General features: G+C 38.2%; 2 protein-coding genes and 1 long non-coding RNA gene across 3 annotated transcripts; 1 reads left to right on the top strand and 2 right to left on the bottom strand.

Moving 5' to 3' along the window:
* Positions 1-928: 928 nt before the first annotated feature.
* Positions 929-7,736, top strand: c7a (complement component 7a). The gene is made up of 18 exons (XM_015034489.1): positions 929-1,030; positions 1,159-1,220; positions 1,356-1,434; positions 1,530-1,671; positions 1,754-1,898; positions 2,175-2,313; positions 2,954-3,097; positions 3,210-3,453; positions 3,938-4,051; positions 4,143-4,309; positions 4,391-4,619; positions 4,724-4,898; positions 5,036-5,123; positions 5,477-5,609; positions 5,696-5,884; positions 6,176-6,275; positions 6,367-6,551; positions 6,648-7,736. Exons 1-18 carry the CDS (start codon positions 995-997, stop codon positions 6,830-6,832), a joined length of 2,556 nt encoding a protein of 851 aa, XP_014889975.1. The 5' UTR covers positions 929-994; the 3' UTR covers positions 6,833-7,736.
* Positions 7,737-8,351: 615 nt separating this feature from the next.
* On the bottom strand, positions 8,352-18,974 carry rgs7bpa (regulator of G protein signaling 7 binding protein a). Its single transcript, XM_015034490.1, has 6 exons — positions 17,879-18,974; positions 15,950-16,116; positions 11,852-11,982; positions 11,350-11,491; positions 9,960-10,030; positions 8,352-9,343 (listed from the first exon to the last, which is right to left on the bottom strand). Exons 1-6 carry the CDS (start codon positions 18,026-18,028, stop codon positions 9,252-9,254), a joined length of 753 nt encoding a protein of 250 aa, XP_014889976.1. The 5' UTR covers positions 18,029-18,974; the 3' UTR covers positions 8,352-9,251.
* Positions 18,975-22,140: 3,166 nt separating this feature from the next.
* LOC106948664 (uncharacterized) lies at positions 22,141-23,826 on the bottom strand. Its single transcript, XR_001425223.1, has 3 exons — positions 23,547-23,826; positions 22,879-22,944; positions 22,141-22,789 (listed from the first exon to the last, which is right to left on the bottom strand). It is a non-coding gene; the product is annotated as an uncharacterized LOC106948664 (long non-coding RNA).
* Between the last annotated feature and the right edge of the window lie 98 nt (positions 23,827-23,924).

Raw genomic sequence — 23,924 nt, 5'->3', positions numbered from 1 at the left:
CCCTCCAGTGTTTGTTAAACTAAATCGCAACTAATAATATTTATTAGCAAGTTATAGTTTCCTAAAAATATATAAATAAATAAAATGCCAAATTTAGTTTAAAATAACTACAACAACAAAAAAAATCAGCAATATAACAATAAAACAATAACATACAAAACATTAACCTAACTTATAATAAAGATAAATGCTAACACATTAACATTCTTCAGCTTTCACTGGTTCAATTAGCAGCCAAGAGTCAAAACAATTATTTTAGAGCTTCCCGAAGTTAGAAAAAAAAATGTCTGGCTACAATTGTTGCCAGTGGGAGTGAATGGGTTAATGCTGTAATATGTCCCAAGCACCCAAAATTCTGAGTAATAGAGAAAAAAAAATGAATTTCATGTGAATAACATCCTAGAAAACTATTATACTTTATAATTCAAAAACCTGTAGAGAACTGTAGCCCTAACGTGGGAACAGACAAGAAGCTGTTTTTCAGCTGCTATTCAGTTTAAGTGGTGCTCAGTTTGAAGAGTCAAAAACTCTTTTCAAAATTTAACCCCATCATCAAACACTGATGGATGATTACCTATGGACTATTTGGATCTGCTAAGGAAACAAATCTTTCTTCAGGCAGATATTTTGTTTTTCAAAGTCATTGTATGTGAAGGGGAAAGTTAAAATAAACACTGGTTTTCTAGAGACCCTGAAAGAACATAGAGGCCTTCATTTAAACAACTCCATATTTCCATAGTGAGATAATGTTACTGAGTAAACTCGGGATTTGGAAGGAATCTTTGCACAAGCTTTTTGGCTGGAGAAGCCACCAAACTTTTTTTTTTTTTTTCATCAAATCGAAAGAAGCACACACATTCTTCAGAAACAATCCTTCCCCCTGTCATCCACCCCCACATACTCTTCCTTATGAAATAAACTGAATTCCATGGGGCATCTTCCCAGCAGTGACACTCCCCTTAAATATACTTACACAGTGTGAAAGCCTGCACACATGTCGCCTGTTTGCTCAGCTTCGAACACCATGAAGGCAAGTATAACTACAATTTCTAGTTCTTGACGGCTGTTCTTGATAAGCACAGATGTTTAGCATTTGATTGCGATCTTAACAAGAATGTGCATTCTTTTCATTTTTGTTTTTTATGATTCTCTTGTTAGAATATTGTGCAACTCTGTGCAACAGTTTCGCTGCTGTTCCTGACCCTGCACTCGGCCAGAGTGTAAGTTTATTCATTCTAATGTTTCACTACAAATCCATGGTGATAAAAAACAAACAAACATGATGTGTTGCCGTTTTTATTTTTTTCACTTACCTTCAGTGTTCTGAGTTACTAGATTTTAATTATGTCTGTAAGGTTCTGTGTGCAGCGTGTTCACTGCCAGTGGGGGCCTTTTGGAAGCTGGTCAGCTTGTGATCCCTGCACCAAATTGCAGGTTTGGAGAAGTTTTAAATACTTTTGCTAATTTGGTTCCCCCATCTGCAAAGGGTTGTAACTCATAAAGCTGATTTTTGTCATTTCACGTCATAGACAAGAAGCCGAGCCATGGCTGTCTATGCTCAGTTTGATGGGAACCCCTGTGATGGGGGCCGCACTGAGACCAGACCCTGTGAAACCACGCAAGCCTGTCCATTGGATGATGGATGCGGAGACAGATTTCGTTGTCGATCAGGTTGCAAATAAACTTTACTTTAAACAAAATACAAAACAAAATACAGTAACCCTTAAATATTTGTTTTTTCTTTTATCTGCAGGGAAGTGCATTAGCAAGTCTTTGTTGTGTAATGGAGATCAGGACTGCGAAGAAGATGGACTAGATGAGAGGGACTGTCCGGTTCAAAAGTTCATCACGTGTGAACATACGGTTCCCCCTCCTCAAGTAGAGCTACTTGGGAATGGGTCAGTGAGAAACCTTTGCAGAGATACATTTGCATTTAACGATCTGAAAAAGCACAACATGCCTATGCATTCCCATGCTTTGTCTTTTTGGACATTTTGTCACTTTATAACCACAAACTTCGGGATTTTATGCGATAGACCAACACAGAGACCACTTTCAAAACCATTTACAAATATAATCTTTAAAAAGTGTATCATGCATGTGCATTAAGTTGCATTTACACTAATATTCCTAAATAAAATCCATTTCCACTAATTGCCTTTTTCCCCCTGTAGGTTCGATGTGGTATCTGGAAAGAGCAGAGGAAGTGTCATCAACACTAAGAGCTTTGGGGGCCAGTGTCGATCTGTCTTTAGTGATGTCCACAAAACCATTTATCGGCTTCCCCTCAGCGCTATTCAGTACAACTTCCTGGTTAGTAGAAGAATCAGGGCATTGGTTGGGACGATGGTGGCATTGGTGGTAGGAGTTTGTCCCGCGATTGGTGGGTTGCCGCTGGCTCAATTCCAACTTTGTCTGCCTCCTGTAGCTTGCCATATTCAGTGTGTGGATGAATGACTGAATGTAGTGTGAAGTGCTTGATAAACGCTGTACAAGTCCAAACCATTTACCTTTGAACTCTGTCTCTTTCAGTCGTGTATCACTCAATGAGTAAAGTCTGGCGTCATGTAAAAGATTCAGAGCAAAAAATGATTGATAATTGGGTTTCTGTCATTCTTTCACTTTATCACAGGTGGAACTTCATACCAACATGGTTCTTTTCTGGCATATATTTTGAACAGATTTATTATCCTTTCTCCTGTTGTGTTGTACAACTATTCCCTTCAGTTTGCAGACCTCACTTCTATAAACAAAACACATAGATCCCTAAGTGGTTTGCACAAGTCTCTGGTTAGGATGAATATTTTATTTCTGCAAAAGGAGATTGGTCAAAAAGCTACCCACTTCTTTCATCTATCACTTGAAAGATTTAAACTATATGGAGAAAGTTTTTTTTTTTTTTTTCAAATATTTGTTTATCTTGATATTATTATTAATCCTGTTATTTTCTCAGGTTACAGTCCAAAAGGATTTCAGTGATGAGATGTTTACCAGCCAATGGCACTATGCAAAAGATATTGTCAACAGACAGACAGTAGCCGGGACAACAAGCGGACATCGTAATTATGACTTCCATGATAAACATGACACGTCTCAAGTACGTTGGACTCACATTTTTGCTTTTCAACAGGAAATATTGTTGAAAACTCTAAACTAAACCCATGATTAAAAATGATGTTCATTAAATGACATTTTTTCTTTCTCTATAGACTAGAAGGATTGTGGTGTTAAAGAATGAGATAGAGGTAGCTCAGTTCCAAAGCAACTCTCCCAAGTACCTTCCAATATCAGAGGAGTTTTGGAAGGCCCTGGCCAAGCTCCCCTCTGTTTACGACTACTCAGCCTACAGGAAGATTTTGGAGAGGTTTGGAACACACTACATATCTGAGGGAAGCATGGGGGGCTCCTTGAACTCCATCGTTTCAATCAATGAAGAAACTGAAAATCGCATCAGTAAGGATTTTCAAATTTCCAAAAACAGTTTAATAAACATTTATTATTTTTCTCTGAGACCGGTTAAAAGAAGGTTAACGGAAATTTTGCTTGGTGGTAATTTTGCGGCAGGGTTAAAACACTTGCAATTTGCTTAGGTGACTAAGTTGATTGATATTGACTTTTGGTCTGAAGTAATCACACTTTATCTGATCACTCATCACAGCAATCTGGAATCAAGCTAAGTTTGTTAAAAATATGAATATGATGTCCACTATGGATCTATAATAACTTCAATTCTTTTGGCATAATTTCCTTTTCAAGCCCTCTTTTAATTTTTACTTGCCATGTTCTTCTGAAGCAAATTAAGTTAAGTAGTCTGTCATGAACCTTTGCAGGAATTGAACTGAAGAAAATTGTAAATTAGTGCAAAAAGAAACTTTTTGGAAGAAATTAGAGGTAGTTTAAATGACTGCATTTCCCTCTCTTTTTGTCTGTTTTAAAGAGAGTGAGAGGTTCGACAATCACGAATGCGAAAGGAAAAAACGTTGGATTCTGTTCTTTCCTATCACGAGAGTGGTTTGCACAACATCTACAGGTTCAAGGACATGGCACAGTGGTAAGACTTTTGCTAATTTTTCCAGCTCATAAAGAAATCTAAATATGCTAGATATTGCCTTTTTCTTATCCATAAAGGTGTTTTGAAACAGATACCAGCACGTCTGACAATAATGCAAAAGTGGAGGTGCAGGGTGGAGGTCCATCACACATTGCAGCATTAGAGAAAATGCAGCTTGATGATGCAGACAAGAACTGGGAATTGTACTCAAATTGGGCTGACTCTATCACGTCATTACCTGTGGTCATAAAACAAAAGGTGAAGGAAACAATGTCCTACCTTATTTAAAGAAAGGACTCTTCTCTTTAGTTTGACCCTCTAACTCTTTTGTTTTGATAGCTTCGACCTCTGTCAGAGCTGGTTAAGGAAGTTCAGTGTTCTGGAGTTAAGAGACTCTTCCTGCGTAAAGCCATAGAACAATACCTGTATGAGAGCCATCCCTGCCACTGCCAGTCCTGCAGAAATAATGGCCTGGCTGTCATGGATGGAGACAAATGCAAATGCATCTGCAAAACTGGCACATCAGGGCTGGCTTGTGAGCAAGGAGTTGAGGCAGAGGGCCAACCAGGTGGCTGTTTGTTTTTCATACAATTTAATTTACTATTTTACAATTGCTTCTAAAATGAAATGCTATAAAGGCTTTTATTTTTCTCTTGCACCCGTTAAATGAAGGTGTGATCCATGGTAGTTGGTCCTGTTGGTCTGCCTGGTCTTTGTGTTCTGGGGGTCGAAGTTCGCGTAGTCGCTCTTGCTCTAACCCTTCCCCTCAGAACGGCGGCCATCACTGTATCGGAGAATCAACTGAGACCGCTGGCTGTGAAGAACAAGAGGACCTGGAGTACTTAAAGTCAGAGCAAACACTAGTTGCAATGTGCAATATGAATTCATGTATTTGTAGATGTTCATTAAATGATTGTAATAAGCTAACCTTTTAGGGAGACAGTGTTTTGTTGAATGCAGCTTTTTATTTTAACATTTCCACAGAACCATGGAGCCTCAGTGCTTTGATCAAACTCTCCCAGAACTTCAGAAGTGTGTGACTCCACCCAATCTGATCAACGGCTACATCCTGGTAAAGATGAAGCTATATTACTGTACAACGAGGAGCAAAGGAAAAGTGGAACTCGAACAAAACTCATAGTGCTGTCCACATCGAGCCTAACCCTTAATCTACTGAGTCCAAGTTGAATGTGTCATTGAACCAATGTCATGAATAGGCTTGAAAACTATTGCATTACAGTTCAGAAAAATTCAATCTGTAATCCAACTCCCTCTGCAGGTGCTGTCTCCCTTTTTACACTTTTTTTTTATTGAAACAAATATTTTGGCCCAACTTGCGTCTTTGCAGGACAGCTTCTGTTAATTGCTCCAACATGGATTAACTAAGTAAGCTTATAACCAGAGTTCTCCAATCACATTGCACAGGATCCCAAGGACAACTACTATGTGGGTAACAGAGTGGAATATAGCTGCACCGCCGGATTTTATCTTGTTGGTATCAGCATCCTCCAATGCAATGCTGATCAAACCTGGTCTGCAAACCCTGGGCTCTGTGCAGGTAGCTATATTTGTAATAAATGTGAAGTGCAGTATCATAGTTAACTAACTGCTGTATTATCTCCGTGTTTGCTTTTCCCCTCCTAGTTTCAGTGTGTAAGCTTCCTCCACTTGCAGAGGATGTCGTAGCATCTCCTTCACAGGAGGCTTATCATCTGGGAGACTCTGTTAGCTTCTCCTGTCCACATGGTCGTTCATTAGATGGTGAAGCTACGGCTATTTGTGATTCCAGTTTGAATTTTTCTCCAGACCCAGCTCAAACCAGGTGCATCCAAGGTATTGTTGTCCCCCTATTTTATCTCATCTGTGCATGTAACTGTTCTCCAGGTTCTTCACCACTCAAAGCTTTATGGGCTTTATGTGATGAAAAAGCCACCATTAAAAAAAAAAAAACTCATATCAAGAGAGCCAAAACAGTCAATAGGGTGAATACCTATTATTGGCACTGTATTCAAAATGATGGTAGATTGCTGAGACATGACACTTTACTACAGTTTAGAGTACAGAAGTGCTTTTTACTTATTTTTGTTCTTTACTGTCAATGGGGGAAAAAAAAAAATCCCACAGCTGAAAGAAGCCAGAAGCCCACTGCTTCCCCAGCACAATGCAAACAATGGCAGAAGTCATTTAGAGGAAAATGTGTCTGCAGAATGCCTCCTGAGTGCAGGTATATTTGCTGATCTAACCACCACTGTGATTATCTAGCATTTTGCTTGCAAGCTGGCTATTATTTTTCTTCATTTTTTTTTAATTATCAGTTCTTCGCTGGAGTTGTGTGCCATAAGTCCATTAGATGGACAGTTTGTTCTCTTGACTGTGTGCAAGATTCAGGCAATCAAATGTATTGGGAAAAACCTTGAGATAGCAGACGACAGCAACTGCAAGTGGCCACAGCGCAGCAACACAGACTGCACCAGATGTCACATGTGGGAAAACTGTGACGGTGAGAACATAGAAGCTCACAAACAATTGAAAATCATCCCTGGTATTTTTAGGTTTTCATCAATCATCCCTTTCTATTCTCACACTATTTTGTCAGCCCAAACCAATCAGTGTCGCTGTAAAGACTCAGCAGACTGCTTGATTCCAGGAGAAAGCGTGTGCATCCGTGTTGGTGAGGACGCAACGATTGCACCACAAACCATGAGCGAGTGTGAAGCAGGACTTCGACGATGCAAAGGGGAGAAGGTGACGGTTGTCAGTATCCAGCCATGTGCTTCCTAATACCTCCCACTCATGCTATTGTTTATCTGCCTTGTGCTTCAGCGGCATTTGACCAGTTGCATACTGCGGAAGGGTTGGCTTGGAAATAAAATGTATTAATTTCCAATCGTTTCAACAAGCCAAATGCATGAAATTGCTCCTGACCATCAATTCATGTGGGCAGCAGCCTAAGCAGAAGCCCAGATGTTTCTGTTTAATTATTACACATCAGTGGTTAAGTGACTGTTGCAACACATGCTTCTTTTCCTCATGTTTCAACACATAAATGCCTTATAGACATACCAAGATACTACATGTAGCATGTTTAAAAACATCGCAAAAGCTTAAAGGGTCAGGAGGAAAACTGACAACTGCATCTTCTAATTTCTTCTTTATTTTGTTCTATTTCCTTTTTTGTTTTGTTCAATAAAACATTTAACTTACATTGTTTAAAGTGCTTTTAATTCCCAGTCATGAAGCATTTTGTGTATGGTTTATTCCTCACTAATTGACACTTTTAAAGACTCCTGATCAGAATGCATTAAACGGTCTCAAGCAGTTACTCTGAATGTAATGGAAACATTGCATTTTGATCTGCATGTTTTGTAAACACAACTGACTGTCATATGAAATTGAAGTTCTTTACCTGAGAAAAGAAAATGTAAAAATGTTCCTTAAAATCATCATGTAAATTCCACTGTTGGGATTTAAAACTGAAATGTATTTTAAGAGATTTGCTCACTGTAACTGACGGTGTAGACGCTCCCTGCTGGCAGAACACACTCCTGCTGGCGGTCTATTTCTACCACTGGCTCGCTGCCTTCTCATACGGTGAGCCCATGTGTGTCAGTACGTGCTTGTGTCAGACTCGCATGGAAATGATATGCGTATGGAGTCATATTCAATAAATTAGAACACGTGTTTCAGTGAGGTTTCTTTGTCAGAGAACAAGAGTTCTGCCCTCTCATATATAATTAAAGCGTCAAATTAATTTTCTCAGGAAAATAAAAATAAAAAGTGTGTCTATATACATATCATAGGCACTTAATAATTAGTGTGGGCTTCTTCTGCAAAAAACTACTGCATCGAGGCAGCATGGCGAGGACTTCATCAGTCTGTGGCACTGTTAAAGTACTAAGGAAGTCCAGCCTTCAGCTTATCTGCATTATTTACTTAGCTTTCTCCAGATCGCTGATGCATGCCCACTGTGAACAAGGAACCTGAGAGCAAAATAAGTACAGATAGAAAAACTAAAACAATGCAAATAAGTATACATAACAAAACAAAGCAATTTTCCAGTTACACAATTACACCAAAAAATATCCCAAGGGTCATGACAGCACCTAATAGGTCAGATGCCATTATGTATATATCAACAGAAATGTGCAGTTACTTTTGTAGCAAAATGACATATGATACATATATTCTGTTCATGTATTTGTGTTCACAATAAACCCCTTATAGTCTTTCAATTTTGTTTCTCTGTCTCCACCCTATGGACATTTTGATGTATTACTTGTAAGACAAGTGTGACACACCATTTAAGTGGTTTCAATAACAAAGTTTTATTAACAATGTAAAATGACCTGTTACAGCTTTTATTATCACATTCTCCTTTTCCATTATACCTCAGTTAGTACAAGATCCTCCCTCATTTACTACCCCAAAACAGGTTCTCTATGCTAACCACCTCCAGCTTTGAAAATAATTAAGAGCCTTGCGTAAAGAGTATGTGTATGTACAAGTCTAACGTCTTTATAGATAGATATTGTGTGCAAATAACTTTTCCTTTGAATAATGTCTCATATATTCCATTTTGAAGCTGGATAGTTTAAGCTGAGTACAGGTTCTTGGTTTATGGAAGACTAAATTAAGTACAGTAAGAACAAAAACAGCAAGAAACAGAAAACAGAGACTGTAATACACAACAACTTTTCTGCACAAACCTGTCATCTAATATTTGACAAAGGCATCCCACCATCTCTGGGCGTTTGGCCTTTGATTCTTCAGATCGCTTTTAGTCATATCACATTATTTCTGACAACACAGACATTTAAATTCCCTTTTTTTGAAACATGAATCCTTACTTCACTCATTCGGGACTGTGATATTAATCAAACAATGACATTGTTTCATGTAAGCTCACATTCTTTTTTTTTTTTTTCAAATTAGACAAGCAGCTGATTTATTTACTAAAAAAAGAGAGAGAAAAAAAAGCTGCAAAATATCTTAAAATACATGATTATGGTGTTTTATTTTTATTACATTGCAGTTACAATTCTCCTTTGTATTACAAAATAAAATTATAAAATGGGCAGCCTTTAAAAAAAAGAGAATACATTTGAAAGTGGCAGTAGTAGATCGGTGGGAGACACGAGTGGTGACAGACAGTGGGTGATGGTGTCTTTGTTGTCGCCTCCTATGTTAGAAGGTGGGGACTTTAGCTGGTTACCAGACAACAGAGCCCAAAGAAACGCCTTTTCCTCTGTCGGACAAGAGGGTAGGGAGTCAGGTTCAGCAAGCTGCTGTCATCTGGAGAAAAGAACGCATAATTACTTTTTAACAAAGGCAAAATAAATGAACATAAACACATTTAATTGTTACCTAGACTAGTTTATGGATGATAGTCGAAGTGATCATAAATGTCTAGATAATATAACTTAAAAAAAAAAAAAACAACAGTTAAACATTTCATTACAGTTGCATAATCTTGAAGTGGGAATGTTATATTTTGTAGATTGTTATGAATCCTGAGTCATCTCTTATGCTTTATTTTCTGAAACTTACTGTGTAGGTTCACTACAGGCTTTATGTCTGGGAACTGAGATGACTGAGAGTTAAGGAAATTGATTTTGTGAGGCAGCCCACAGCATCATGGATATGCTCTGGTATATAGTCACACAAACTATAATGGCTGTATTTGGCATATTTTTGTATGCAATATATAAATATACAATGTATATTTACACACCATATATAAAGTTTTGAATATATCATACCATTTGTATACAGTGTAGGCAAGGAAATCCCATCGTTCTTTACCTATTAGGACTTCTCAAGATTATATGGATAGCATTTTTATTTTTATTTTCTACTGAATAAAACTTGGTGTCCATATGCCTTAAATGAGGCGTACTCTTTCCCTTACCTTGGTTCTTCAGTGGTAAAGGCATTGTCTCCCTGAGTTTACTTAGAAGGTTCTTCATATCTCTCATGTCCCTGTAAAAATACAAAAGTTTGAGTAACTGAAATGTGGAACTTAAAATTGAGCTTGAGCGCCGTTTGAATTTGAACGATTCTGGTTCCACTTATGATTCCGGTTCCAAACTATTCTCAATTCCGATTCTATTTAGAGACAGAGTAAAAGAAGTCAGGATGGTTCAAAGGAGCTACATATAACCATTTGTCTGGTTAAAATAGTCTCAACTTCTCCATTTTTACTTTTCATGAACTTCATTAGGAATTATTTCCTTGAACTACTTCCAACTCTATAAATATCACACATATGTACTTGAATATACAGTAAATGTTTTGAATTCTTTTCACAGGGGTGAACTTTTACACATATGTCTCTGATGCTGCAGGTTACTGAGTTCCTGCTGATTTTCTGGTGCAGAAAATCAAACAAACAAAAAAGAACAACTGTGAATGGAGTCAGGCAGTCCTGTGCTATAGGCTGGGTAGTCAAAGCCGGAGGAGGAAGCAGCAGCAAAGGAAGTTTGACGCAGTACCTCAAAGACAGACCACTCTATTATTCCAAACCATGTCTCCGTTATCACATTATGGTCGTTCTCTCTCCTTTGTACAACATATTTTGGCTGCAAATGCTGAATGGGCCAGACTGGACAGCTCTTTTATTAAAGTGAAGCCACACTCATGTTTTGTTCAATTCTCGAGAGCCAACCCAACTTAAAATAGCCTCCAGTTTTCTTCAGTTTCCTTCAATCACATCAAGTTGAAGTTTTGAACACCTACTCGAAAAATTTGTTGGCAGAAATTGCAATTTTAGTAAATTTTGCAGAACATTTTTAATAAAAGATTGTCCAAAGTTTTTATTGTGTATCTTCGGTTGTGGATTTGATTACATTGTTAAAATGAATATTCAACATCCATATTAAACCACCGGACATGCTGTGAAAACATCTGCTGATTCCTCTATGACTATAACTGGACAAAGATTTTAGAGATAGTTTTGAAAAAAATCCAGTGAGCATGAATCACTTCTTTGCAGTATTATAAAGAATATCCTAAAGTCCTTTCGATGAGGCTTTTCATAGGGTAGACTTTATCAGCTTGCTCCTTGTGTAAAACAGGTCTCCCACTAAACAACTTTATATAACGTCTTTGAAAACCTTTTTCTCATTTACATTTAAATTAGTTAAGCATACAATAAATTAAAAAATCACAGGGCTGCTTTGTATATGTTTTCGAGTATTATTTCTTTACTTTGTGTCTAAATGTGAGGAGAGTTCTGAAGGCCTACGTAAAAAAAAACATAAAAAGTTCAGGTTGTTCTCAGAAAACATTTTTCAACATACTTTTCAATGTTTTCTATATCAGTGGCCACCAGCCAACAGAGCTGAGGACAATCAGTGGGTGAAGAAGAGGTGTCCTCCAGGATGGGGATGTCAGAGTCTTCCGTCTTACTGTCGATTCCAGGAGGACAACATGAATCTTTACCTAAAGCACAAAGACAATAAGTTTGATACGATTTATTTAATATCCAAAATGTAAAAAATCTGAAAATGAGAAAGCCGATGAAGAAAAGTTTGCAATCTGATCCCTTATCATTTATCACCTTTAGCTTATATTAACTTCTAGCTAAGTTCAAGGTTAACTAACTAAACCTTCAGTTAAGTTAATGCAACATAAGCTAAAGGTGGTAATTGGTACAAACATAAAAAAAAACTACAAAATTCATTCTGAAATACTAAATAATATATTTGCTTCATACTTTATGGTTAATTATCTCAAGTTTTTTTTTTTTTAAACTTGATTTTACGTTACCCATTAACCGCCATGCAGTCTATGTGCATTAACCTTTTCTATGGAGCTGCAGGGATCCCAGCAGGCAGACAGATTTCAGCATCTCTGTGATGTACATCTCCAGACAGCACTGCAGCTGGATGAAAAGCCGGCAGATCTCAGGGTGGATTTCCCCGTCCTCTGGCCTGAAATGGCAAATAGTGAAAGCAAAAAGAACATTATTGGCTACAGCCGACAGTTATGCCATTTTAAAGGTCTTGGAGCAATATGTTTATGGGCACTCTATGGTATTCTGTAACATAAAGAAGCAGCAGGGAAAGTCAAAAGCTACATATTGTCATATTTGGAGAGCTGAAAACAGAACATGAGAATATGAAGGTGTCATTGCAGAATGTGTAAAGGCTATGCTTAAAGAATTCACGTGTCCCATATCACTCTGGAATGTTAGAGTATTTATCCATCCATATGGATAGCATGTCTCTTATGCATCAAAAGTTAGACAAATTTTATTTTAGAGCAGTAGTTAATATATTTTAAAACCTAATAGTAGAGTTCTAATGAGTTCCCTGATGTTTATACTCATCAATAGATGTTTTTTTCTCCTTTATCAATTACTTTGTTTTTTTGTTTTGTTTTGTTTTTTGAAGAAAGACATTTTTGATGTTTTCCACACCATTTTGAACTCCAATCCATTGCTACTGACAATATGGCTGCCGCTTATTTTATGTCTATCCTGTGTGTAAATGACTGTATCATCAGCATACATTTGAACATCAACATCATTACCAAGCACAGATGAGAGGTTGTTATACAAACTAAATAACAGATGCCTCAAACGTCTCCTTTTGACACCTCAGTAGTGCATTGTCCCGTTAGTGATGCAGCATCATCTAGGAAGACACTGAGAACACCTATCATGGTAGGATTGTAGCAAGGCAGTGATAGCTGTGAACGGTTTGAACCAGGTCAACTTAAAATATTAACTCACAGTAATGTTGGCACAGCAAAAAGCTTACAGTAAGTTTTTTGTCTTTGTCCAGGTCTTTGACATGGGTTTTTGTCAGGGTTTGACAATAGATCCAAGGATGTTTAGAAAAAAAAAAAAAAAGGTTAATGTTATCAGTAGTAAGTAGCCTCCAAAAAAATTGCAGTATCATCTCTTTTCAGAAGGTGAAACAGCAGGAAATAAAGGTTCTACTCATTTTCAATGTTTATAGCTGAAAAATATGCCGGAAAAAAAAAAAAAGTTTTCTGCATTACTCAGCTAATTATTTAATTGTGGGCTTTGAGAAAATGATTATAAAAGTTTGTCGATGTATTTTCTGTCTAGAAGTAACATCTTTATTCAACCATTTCCCATACCTGCTATCTCCTGTGGTCAATGGACAAGAGGTGGAGAAGAAACTGGACAGGATGGCAAGTCTATCACAGGGCAACCAAATATGCATCCTCACTCACTCTTGAGGGCAAGTGAGAGGTGCCAATAATTTTAACATGCACGTTTTCTTCCTATTTGAAGCAACTGGACTATCTTGAGAATATTCATGTTTGCATGGACAAATGTCTCATAGAAAGATGTTTTCACCTTCCTGCAACAAATCAACTCCACTGGCCAGTCCTGATTTAAAGTATCCAGTTGATATTAAACCAAGATTAGTAATAATCAGTGGCTACTAAATATGTGAGCATTTGTAAAGCTAAAGCACCAAACTGTTAATGAAAGGTTTTATAAATGTTGAAAGATGAGAAATGTAATGATCTAAGAATCAAACAAGCTAAATTTATATTTCTCTAGTAAAATGCTAATTATAGTGCAAGCTCATTAAAGGATTTTACAGACCAATCACAGGCAGGCAAGAATATGGGGTGTATTAGAACAATAAACTTAATACTGGGGCCTTTCCAACATTCATTGGACATTGGCAACGACATTGAACTACAGACATCCTCTCCTCTCACCCACCACTGGCTGCAATCTTTCCAATTGTTGTTTAAGTAAGTTTGATGGTGCCAAGGCAGCTGGCATCTTACGCCTCAGAGGATCTTAAAATCCCCCTCATCCACTGGCACAAGTATTGAAGGGAACCGCTCATCAAACGAGGCCTTTTCAGCTTTCTGTTACCACTATTTCTCCAGATTTGTTTTAAAGTGTACATTTATAATAAAAATGTACTCTGAGGCAACAAAGAGGAAACTAATTTAAACTGTAACCACTTAGCATTGATGTTTCCTATACTGCATCCATGATATTATTAGAAAAAAAAAGATACCAAAGAATTGTATTATAATGACCACTTAGGAGAGAGGAAAATAAGCAGAGCTATTCCTTACAGAATCACAGAACAAAGAAACAGCCAATAAAATTAAGTCAGAACTAAGCATAAAATGTATTAATGTACTAAATGTATTAAAAGAATGGGGGGGGGGAATCATTGGATTTACACCATTGATAATATCTTCTCAAATATTCATCCAGGGAAGCATCCCACTGCCACTCCACTTTGTGCATTAGCCACAGCTAAATGGAAGTGATCGGTTACAGCGTGGTGTGGTGATCGTTTCCTGGAAAAGCTCTTCCGCTTGCAAATTACAGATGATTTTTAAAAGCTGATCTCATGTTCTGTTTTTCCCTCAAACTCAGTGTGTTTAATGGAGTGGGCTAATGCTTGCATGTTTATAGAGCAGAGGCTGCTCAAGATTGTCCTGGGTCCTGGCCAGAATTTTAGTCAGGGCCTCGTTTCCACTAAAGCCCGTCATCCACCGGAGAACACAGGAGCAATACATTTTAGTTTTAGTTTTTACAAGCTTGATTATTTGTGTGTCAACACCCTTAAATTTTGTGGTTTAATATTAAGTCGGGAGGAAAATTAACTTTGCGACAGACTGGCGGAACTGTCCAGGGTGAACCCTACCTCTCGCCTGGAACATTAGCTGGAGAAGCACCAGCACCCCTTCCGACCCCACTAAGGGACAAGGGTGTCAAGAAAATGGATGGATGGATGGATGGAAAATTAACTTTATAACAAAATGTTTTTGTTTGCCACTCATATTTTAGCTAAGACGTCCTGACGCGTGTATATTATTACTATTTTTTATTCTTTACACGGGCGTCGTATTAGTTTTACAACCAATATTAAACTTAGATTTTTATTTTTTATTTTTTTTATCCATTAATGACCTCAGACCTTATTTAACTGGACTTTTAAGTGTTTGTTTGAGTGGCATATCCTTCAGGTCATTCAGACATCTTTTGTTGGATGTTCCAAGGACTGAGCTTACACTATGGGATGGTGGCACCCATGACCGGAAATTAACTTTCTTTTGATTTTTGTGCTACTGCTGAACCAGGGCTTTTCAAAAGCTAACTAAAGATGCATTCACTCAGATAAGCTATTAAGCACAAACCTTTTAAACATTTAGTTTTTTTGTGTTGCCTTTTTAAAGGTTATTAATTTATTGTTATGCTTAATTGGATGTTTGCAGCCCCCCATAAATCAATCAATGAAATAATTACAGTATATGTGTTTTTTTTAACTGCAAATATTTTTCATCTTACTGTTATTGTGGTCTAAAGTAGAAGTCCCAAACCCTGATACTCAGACTTGCATGTTTTTGATGTTTTTGTTGCTGCACACCTGGCTCACATGAATGGGTGATTAACAATTTGAGAAACACTTTTGCATGGAAAACAGAGACAGTCGTAGTGTGTAAAATAAAGAAGCTCCTTGTCTTATGTACATTAAGGTAGTGCAGTTTGCAAACTAAAAACAGCATTTCTCTTCAGCTGGCAACTACAGGCTCTACCTAAGTTTTAATAAGTCTTCTGAAATTTTTATCCTGAAATTTTTAAACTGCTTAATATGTGTGTTTAGTTTTTAGAAAACATGACAATAAATTTGATGTTTTCATTTGTAGTCAGTGTGAGATGTCTAGCACATCTACAGGCCAGAGGGACCAAAAGCAGCTGCTTAGTTCAGTTATGCCTTATCCTGTCTCTGTTACAGGAGCTGAGGTAAACGAAACAAACCTGCCAACAATCTTGACGCTTATGCAAACAAGGGGTTTGCTTTGAAGAAAAAAAGTAAACCACTTTCCAAATTCCGACAGTGTGGCATGTTTGATCGTTTTCAGCACCATGGACAGCAAACTCACCCTGAAATCAAGGAGAGACTCTGGTGTGCCGCCCTTGCCATTTCGCAGCCTTTGGTTCGGGTCTTCAGCATGTCGGCCCGCAAAGTAGGACAGTCAACAGTGATTTCACCGATGGAGATGACCAGCTCACGGTACAAAGCCACAAGTGTGTTGAATTCTTGGACGATCTGAGTTAAATTGAGACAAAAAGGATCATTAATCTGAGCTTCAAGTGACACATTAAACAGCAGCACATCAGAATGGTGACAAAAAATATGTCCTTGACTACAATCTCGTGTCCAGTGGTTATAACTAATGGGGAGACAGGGGGGACACTTCCTATACCACAAAACCCCTCCATACAGACAGGCAAACCGTTTTATGAAGGAATTAAAGGAAAGAGTGCATAGTTGTTTGCTAAGTTGATCTCTGCGTTGTCCTTTTCATGATGTATGCTAGTGAACCTCAACCCTGGTCCTCAGAGCCCACTGCCCAATGTTTTAAATGCCTCTCCACTCCAGCACAGCTGACTCAAATTACCTTTTTTGTATGCCTGCAATTGTTACAGAAGCCTGTTAATCAACAATTCGTTTAAGCTAGGTGTGCAGTAGCAGGGAAACACCTAAAACAGGATTGGGGACCTTTGCTGCATCCTCCCAATTACAGGCAGCCACCTCACATCTCCAACCCTAAAATGGATAGATGAGTATATGCAATGGATGGACGGTTATTTTATAAATTTCCAACAGAAGTTTTAAAAAGCAAGCTTAAGTTTGCATGATTTGCATTGGTGGATTTGTATTCCAATATGCCACAATTTGAAAAATATGACATTGTGACCCCACATTTAGCCATCCGCTCCACCCCAAGCACAGATGGAAAACAACAGCAACTATAAGCAAATGCTCCTCTGCTCCTTCTTTTTTATAAACATCTATTTTCATGACCATGTTACAGCACTGCATTCAGGTCTGGCATAGTTACTACAAGATTTCGGTCCCTTTTTTTGTATATGGGTGCAGACATGCTAGGAAATTATATTGTGATTTAAAAGAAAAAACCTTTCAACAAGAGGTTATTTCAGAAAAAAACTCTGTTTTGTTTGGATAGTATAAACCTTGAAGGTAATGTGCTCGTCACTATTAATCTGAAATCTGCATCAACACTATAAAATTGTGGGAGTGGGGCAGCAAAAGTGACTCATGGACCAGCACCTCCTTGAGAAAACTTGTGCTCCTGTCCTGTCACTGCAGCAGAAAAGTCTGAGATGTTAAACCCGAGTAGCGGTGGAAAACGAGCTGCAGTATGCAAACGAAAAAAAAATGTGCAGACTTGTACATCTGCAGTTACAAAGTCAGGAAAACGTGACTGAAGATTTGTGAAGCATCGCCATTAGAACAGCCTATATAGACAAGAGTGAGTGCACCCATATATAATATATATCCTGGGGGGTGAACTCGTGTTTTATTTAATTTGGTTGCCTGAAGAAATAAGATTGGTGAGCGTATTGGGGCACAGGTATTTTTGCTCGTGTTGTACATCCTGCCTGAAAACGAGAAGACTGCATGACGATCGGCGATGTATGGCAAAGGCTTGATCATTTCTGTTAAAACACAAGGTAGATGTGCCATGATTATGAACATCTGCACATATGTTCATGTAATTCAATCAATTCTTTAAAATTCTCAGCAAATCAGCTCCAAATCATAAGCACCTATCTCTTTTCCACACTCTAAATGCAAATCACACAGTCCGTCTGCACGCCGAGGTGTTCTGTTTGGCTTAAGTGTAAATGCATACGGCTATTTTTAGGCAGACCTGGGTAAAGTCACTCATTTTTGCGTGCTAGATGCGCAGGATATTCAATTTTCAAACAGCAAAAGAAATCTTGGCACTCGTTTTTTTTTTTTTTTTTAGCGGCTTGCAGACACTGACGTGCCGCAGACCTACCATTCTGCAGTCGGCCACGGCGCGCTGGGCTTTGCGGGTACTCTCGGTGCTCTCCCTCCGCTGCGGGTCTCGGTACGGAGGCTTGCCGATCTGGAAGATGTTCCCGGCGGATCTGGGGCGGTTTTTGCGCCCATTCGATGCAGAACTCATGCATACACATCCACGATTAAAACAGCCCCAAAACGGAACGATTCTGTCCGACTCCAGCCACAAATATTTCTAATGATTAAAAACTCCTCCACCGCTGTTCCCCTTCTACCTCACCACCATGCACCCTTTGCCGTTCACCTTATTCTCTCCTTATAGACTCAGTTCACCTTCGACAACTGAAGCTCGATTTATTCTTATTGCTCTTTGTCGCTACCTTTATTTATTGTAGGAGAGGGAGGAGGGGAGGGAAATCCCAGACGAGCCTAAGGGCGCAGGAAAAGTAGAGGATGAGCGCCTGTGGCTCCTCTCCGCATTGCTTTGACTGCGTCGGGGCTCAAGTCACCTTCACTCCCGCGCCGCTATAAAGGTGTATAACGAGGACTCTTCACACCCGGCTAGGAGTCCAGTTTGCAGAAGCGTCCTTTCTGACGCACAGATGTCAGATCGCATTCACGGATGGTCTCCAAATGCAACCATTTTTTATGATTGCGCGTTTCCATCAAGCACCGGGCGATTAAAAATATTTTCCTCTGTTCTGTGCGGACCAAATAACGCCGTCTGCGTGCGCTGAGAATAAAGTCGCAGCCTACACTTTGAGCTTCTGTGTAGGAGAAAATATGAAACTGATCCCTGGCGTCGGAGTTCCAGTCCGGCTCCGAGTGTCTTTTTCTTCTTCTTCTTCTTCTCCTTCTTCTTCTTCTTCTTTGAGTGCTTCCTCCCAGTCGGGCGGGCCTATCTCTAACCTTGGAGAGGCAGAACGAAGATGAGCACTTGCTACAGGCCTGACGTGGCTCTGTGGTTGGCAACACTGCGCGCCCGTGGGACGGGAATACTAATAGGGCCCGTTAACCAGACTCTAGCAAACCTTGAAAATAAAGATTATTGTCCATCAAAAACGCTGCGAGCTCTGTGAGGACTGAACTTGATCACTATAAACTTTTAAACTGAGCCGAAATTTACTTTTTGTGCTGTGATCTACAGGTGCAACTCTGTAATTTGGAATATTATCAAATGTCACAGAGTTACGCCCTCCATGGGGAGGGCATTGAACAGATGCACATGGCTGCACAGACTGATTGCGCACAGGTTGCTTTATCCGGATACATTAATGGAAGGTTGAGTGGAAGGAAAAAGGGAGATGAAAATGTGCAGAAGCAACAGGAATAATCAACAAATCTTCAAAAATATGGTGACATAAAACCCATTTAAGAGTAGGTGAGAGTTATTGTACACTATATTAACATTCAAAAGTTGAATTTCCCAAGTTCCAAATCAGAAAAGCAGTAAGAAGGTTCAGTAATGCTAAAATTCTGACTCAGAAAGTTGGAGCTCACCAAGCAACCTCAAGGCTGATTTTCAATTTTACTGCATAACCCCTAACCCCATCTATCTGAAATATAATGAGGGAGGCCAGTATAAAGAAATGATTAGCATTACATTTGTATCTCTTGTGATATTTTTTCCAGCTCCTAACTCCGATTCCCAAAACTCTAATATTGCTTCCCGTGGACTCTACTCAGTGACGCACAGGTTACCACACACATGCATACCCATAACACTGGGTAAGACTTCTTTGTTTTCCTCAAATCCCAAACCAGATGTTGGAATCATCTTAGGAAGAAAAGTGTCTGGCTCGTTTACTGTACAAGCATAATAACGGAAAACTGAATGGAGGGATTTTTGGTTGATTTTGGGGAGGTTCTAACTTTGAGTGTGGCATGTGTGTGGCAGTGCCACACGCATGGAGAAGTACCATTCTGCAGCCTTGACTTCTCTCTCCAGGTGAATTTACAACAAATCACATCTCACAATTCACATGGTATCATCAGAAACCCTTTTGGATTATTAAGCTACATTGACCAAAATGTTGAGTTGAGCTAAGCTTACTCATATGTCCTAAACATCTTCAGGAAACAAGAGCAAACAGTCCAGTTGCCTTCTACTTACTGTAAGTACTGTAAAGATCACCATATCCTGGATGACAGAGAATCTTCTCCAGTCTGCTTGCGGTGAAGCCTTAACTTGTATCCCCAGGCAACTTACACACATGGTTAAGGTGAAAAAGAGTTATCTTTTTAGGAGGGTGTGAATATTGTTTAGGGAAAGTGTTGCTGTGATAATCTCACAGAATATTGTGAGTATTAATCCAGAGGTTCTGGTGTCTATCCAAGGGGGAGAAAGTTATGAAGAGAGAATTAATACAGCTGGATTGTACGTCAACAAAGTTTCTGCCCCAGAATAATAGATGTTTGTTCCAACCCCACGGCTAGGAGCTTTGCTTCTCTGTTAACACTCACACACAGCAGCAGAAGCATCAACCACACACACACACACACACACACACACACACACACACACACACACACACACACACACACACACACACAGACTATAGTGTTTTATCACTGTGAATTTCATAGAATGAAATTAGCAAATCCTCATACATCATCAACTAGGTAGAACAATGATGAACGATGAGAGACCTGTAGTTACCAAGCCGTGAGTCCTCATTAAATTCGCAATGGAGAGAAGTATTTTTCTGATCTCTTCTCACTTAAACGAACATGCTTTTTTTTATTTTTTATTTTAAGTTCAACACTATTCACACCTTAAAGTATGTGACCAAAACCATTCACACATTGGCAGCATTAGGTGACACATTTGGATCCTCTAGTGACAATGACCCAAAAATGTTATCGAATAGAGGGTATGGCACAGGGACTCTTTTGATCTTGATGCTCTCAAACAGTGAAACTGTTCTGACCATAAATTATGTGCCTGATAGTTCCAACCCATGTTTAGAACTGAATTATTTGTGTGAGAATTGTGATGTCTTCTAGAAACCAGAGAGGTCCAGTTGCCTCCAGTTTAAGCATGTAAGATTTTCAAGACATGGATGAAAAGCTGAAAGAAAAGCTAAAGAACTAACTACTATTAGCTATTCAAGAAACTAAAATATTCTGGAATTGTTAGAATTGCAATTGTGAACTTTTACAAACAGCAGTAATCAATCACTAACTTTTGTATGGAAATGTCCTAATGTGGACTCTGAGATCAGTATTTGTAAGACATTTTTCCATTCTTCGGTGGAGTCTGGCGACGGCAGGCACTTAAACTCCATAATAAAAGTATGATTTTATCTTTTTTTTAATCTTTTTCTTTTTTTTTCTTTTTCCAAAATCTCTTTCTCTTTCTTACTGTTTATTTAATGTCACATACCGTTTTTATTTTGTTTCTTAATTATGTAAAGCACTTTGAAATGCCTTGCTTCTGAAATGTGCTATACAAATAAAATTTGATTGATTGATTGATTGATTCTTCAACATGGAAATGCTAATCTCTGAATAAAAACAGAGTAGACATTTGAAACATTCATTTAAAACAATCAGTGCTAAATAATAAACATGTGGGTGTTTTTTGTTGTTTCTTTGATGTTCAGGCTTGAAACAGCAAACTCTCTTAAAATAATATTATTTCACATATATTTTTATGATCAAATTAGCCACACACTGAGCACTGCACCAAACATGGATAGTGGCTACATAGAAAATAAAACAATTATATAAGCTTTACATTAATGCATACATGTAAAAGTGATCAATATGGGTCAATTTCTTCTCTCACAGAAGGAAATTATCCTGTCAAACATTTGCTTCCTGTTAATGTATCTCAATTTATTGCAGGCTTTCAGTGGTTGTTTGGTCCTTCTTGGACAAACAACCAAACCGCAAAAAGAAGAACGTAAATGTACTGAATCAATTAGGAACTACTTTCAGTGTACACAGTAGTGGCTTTTCTGCAGACATGTTGCTATGTGGTTGTGAATTCAAAGGAAAGGCTTTCAAAAGAAAAATAGAAATGTTTTAGTCGTGACACCACATAAGTAAACAAACCACCTGCTTCGGATGTTATCATCCCATAGAATGGCGATTATCAGTGGTTATCAGATCTTACCCATTCTTTTGCTAAAGGGTATTATCTGTGCTACCATGTTGAAACTGTTGAAGTGCAAAAGTAATGAGTTCAGCTAACATGCTCACTGATGTGTTGGTTTCATACCCAAATGTTTCTCTAACTATTTAAAGCACTCACATTTGACAGAATATCTATACATACAAAAGCTTTTATTGATGCATTGTGCATTTATCAATTGTTTAAGACAAACTACAGGAAATGCTAACATTGACAGCTTTCTGATAAACAGATGTCACAAATACTGTGACCAAATTAGAAGTGTCTTTTTTGCAGTCCCAGTGATGCATAATACATTTTGAAAAAACATGTTTAATGACAGATAGCACAACACAAACACATCTCCAATAAAAGCTTCTTTTACATTTTAGCTGCAAACAGAAGTGAATGATTTCACAGACTTGAAGATGTTGCACAATGGAGATCCATGAACTCTAATAAGCCAGAAACTACTTATATCATATGTAGGACAGTATCTTCGAACATACAGATTTGAACACTTTGGACAGCGAGTCACCCTCTCATTATTCCAGCAAAGAACCAAGTAGTACTATAAGACAATTTTTTCAACGTTAAACATGTTAATGTTTCACCTTCGCTCTGAAAGACATAACAAGGCTCAACTTCTGGGAGTCTGACAATGACGACACAAGTTTTTCTTGAAGCCACATGCCAGGTGTGACCACTGCTCACATGTGTTGCAACGTCGCCACTCACGCCACTTCTTCTTGGCATTTTTTTTCTCATCACTGAAAAGACAGTGGCAGATGTTGCAAACATTCGTAGTATCTAAATAAAGAAAAAGAAGTCATTTATTGACAAATGTCGTTTAATCAACATAAAAGAAGCATAATGCATTAATTTATTTAAATGCATACTATCTGAAGTCGGTTCTCTTGACAGCACTTCCGTCAAACCCATAGGCTCTGTTATGCTCTGCTCATCTAAAGACTCTTCCAAGACCTGATCTTTTAGTGTATCCCATAGGCTCAGCTCCTTCCTTTTTGCCCTGGTATACGCGGTCCCTTCTTCCTTTGAGTTTTCAGTACAAATATCATCTGATGCGGGAAAAACAGTGTTGGTGTCAGATGAGCCTGCATGTGACGGAATATAGGAATATTTCTCCCGAGCACCGATGGTTTTCCGAGTTAGTTTTATTTTTTTGGTCCTACAACGGACACTGCTCTTATATTTAGGCATGGTTCTAAAGTGGGAGAGAACAGAAGGAAGACAGAGATACTGTAACACCGAGAAGCATAAAATAATAATAAAAAACCCACAATTTTAGCACATTGTTATTAAAGGTATGAAGGACAACTACATTTGAACCTGACTGGCTTTTAAGAGGCTACTTTAGCGAGCTTCCCGCGTATTTTTTCTACCAAATAGGGTTAAAAACTTGTCTAAATCTGTACAAACACATGCTGTGGCACAGACTCGCTAACATTAACTCATACAACTACCATCAGCAGATTTATAAACGTACACTTTCGGTCTTTTGGGTTTTTTACTACATTTTTATTTGACAGATTCAGGGGCTACTCACCAGCTCCAACTGTGGAAAGTGTCGCATCAGATGACGTAAGCTTCTTCTTCTTCTCTAATGTTTTGTCGGGTGCAATCCGTAATTTATTATTATTACTACTAATACAAATATTACACATTTTCAAATGGTACAAACACATATTTTCCTATAATCATATGAGCAAATCTGTCTGTATTTTATTTTTTTAATTTTTTATTAAACATAGGATTAGGGCCAACCCTAACTTCTTCTTATCATTATTAATGGATTGCAAGCAACTCCGGATGTACATACCGCCACCTAGTGGAAGCTGTGAGGTTGGACAACTCATAACACTACATAACTCTACAATGTACCTTTTAATTTTATTATATATATATATATATATATATATATATA

This window comes from Poecilia latipinna, unplaced genomic scaffold (genome assembly GCF_001443285.1).
Source record: "Poecilia latipinna isolate Pla-1442-1.1 unplaced genomic scaffold, P_latipinna-1.0 Scaffold300, whole genome shotgun sequence".
NCBI lineage: Eukaryota > Metazoa > Chordata > Actinopteri > Cyprinodontiformes > Poeciliidae > Poecilia > Poecilia latipinna.
This window is presented reverse-complemented; position numbering and strand designations above follow the sequence as displayed.

Coding starts and splice junctions, on each gene's coding strand:
- c7a (XM_015034489.1), top strand. CDS start 995: ATGTCGCCTGTTTGCTCAGCTTCGAACACCATGAAG. Junction 1,672..1,753: donor CAGATTTCGTTGTCGATCAG/GTTGCAAATAAA, acceptor TTTTATCTGCAG/GGAAGTGCATTAGCAAGTCT. Junction 4,310..4,390: donor CTGTGGTCATAAAACAAAAG/GTGAAGGAAACA, acceptor TTGTTTTGATAG/CTTCGACCTCTGTCAGAGCT.
- rgs7bpa (XM_015034490.1), bottom strand. CDS start 18,028: ATGAGTTCTGCATCGAATGGGCGCAAAAACCGCCCCAGATCCGCCGGG. Junction 16,117..17,878: donor CCGTGGCCGACTGCAGAATG/GTAGGTCTGCGG, acceptor AATTTAACTCAG/ATCGTCCAAGAATTCAACAC. Junction 11,492..11,851: donor CCTGCAGCTCCATAGAAAAG/GTTAATGCACAT, acceptor TTTGTGCTTTAG/GTAAAGATTCATGTTGTCCT.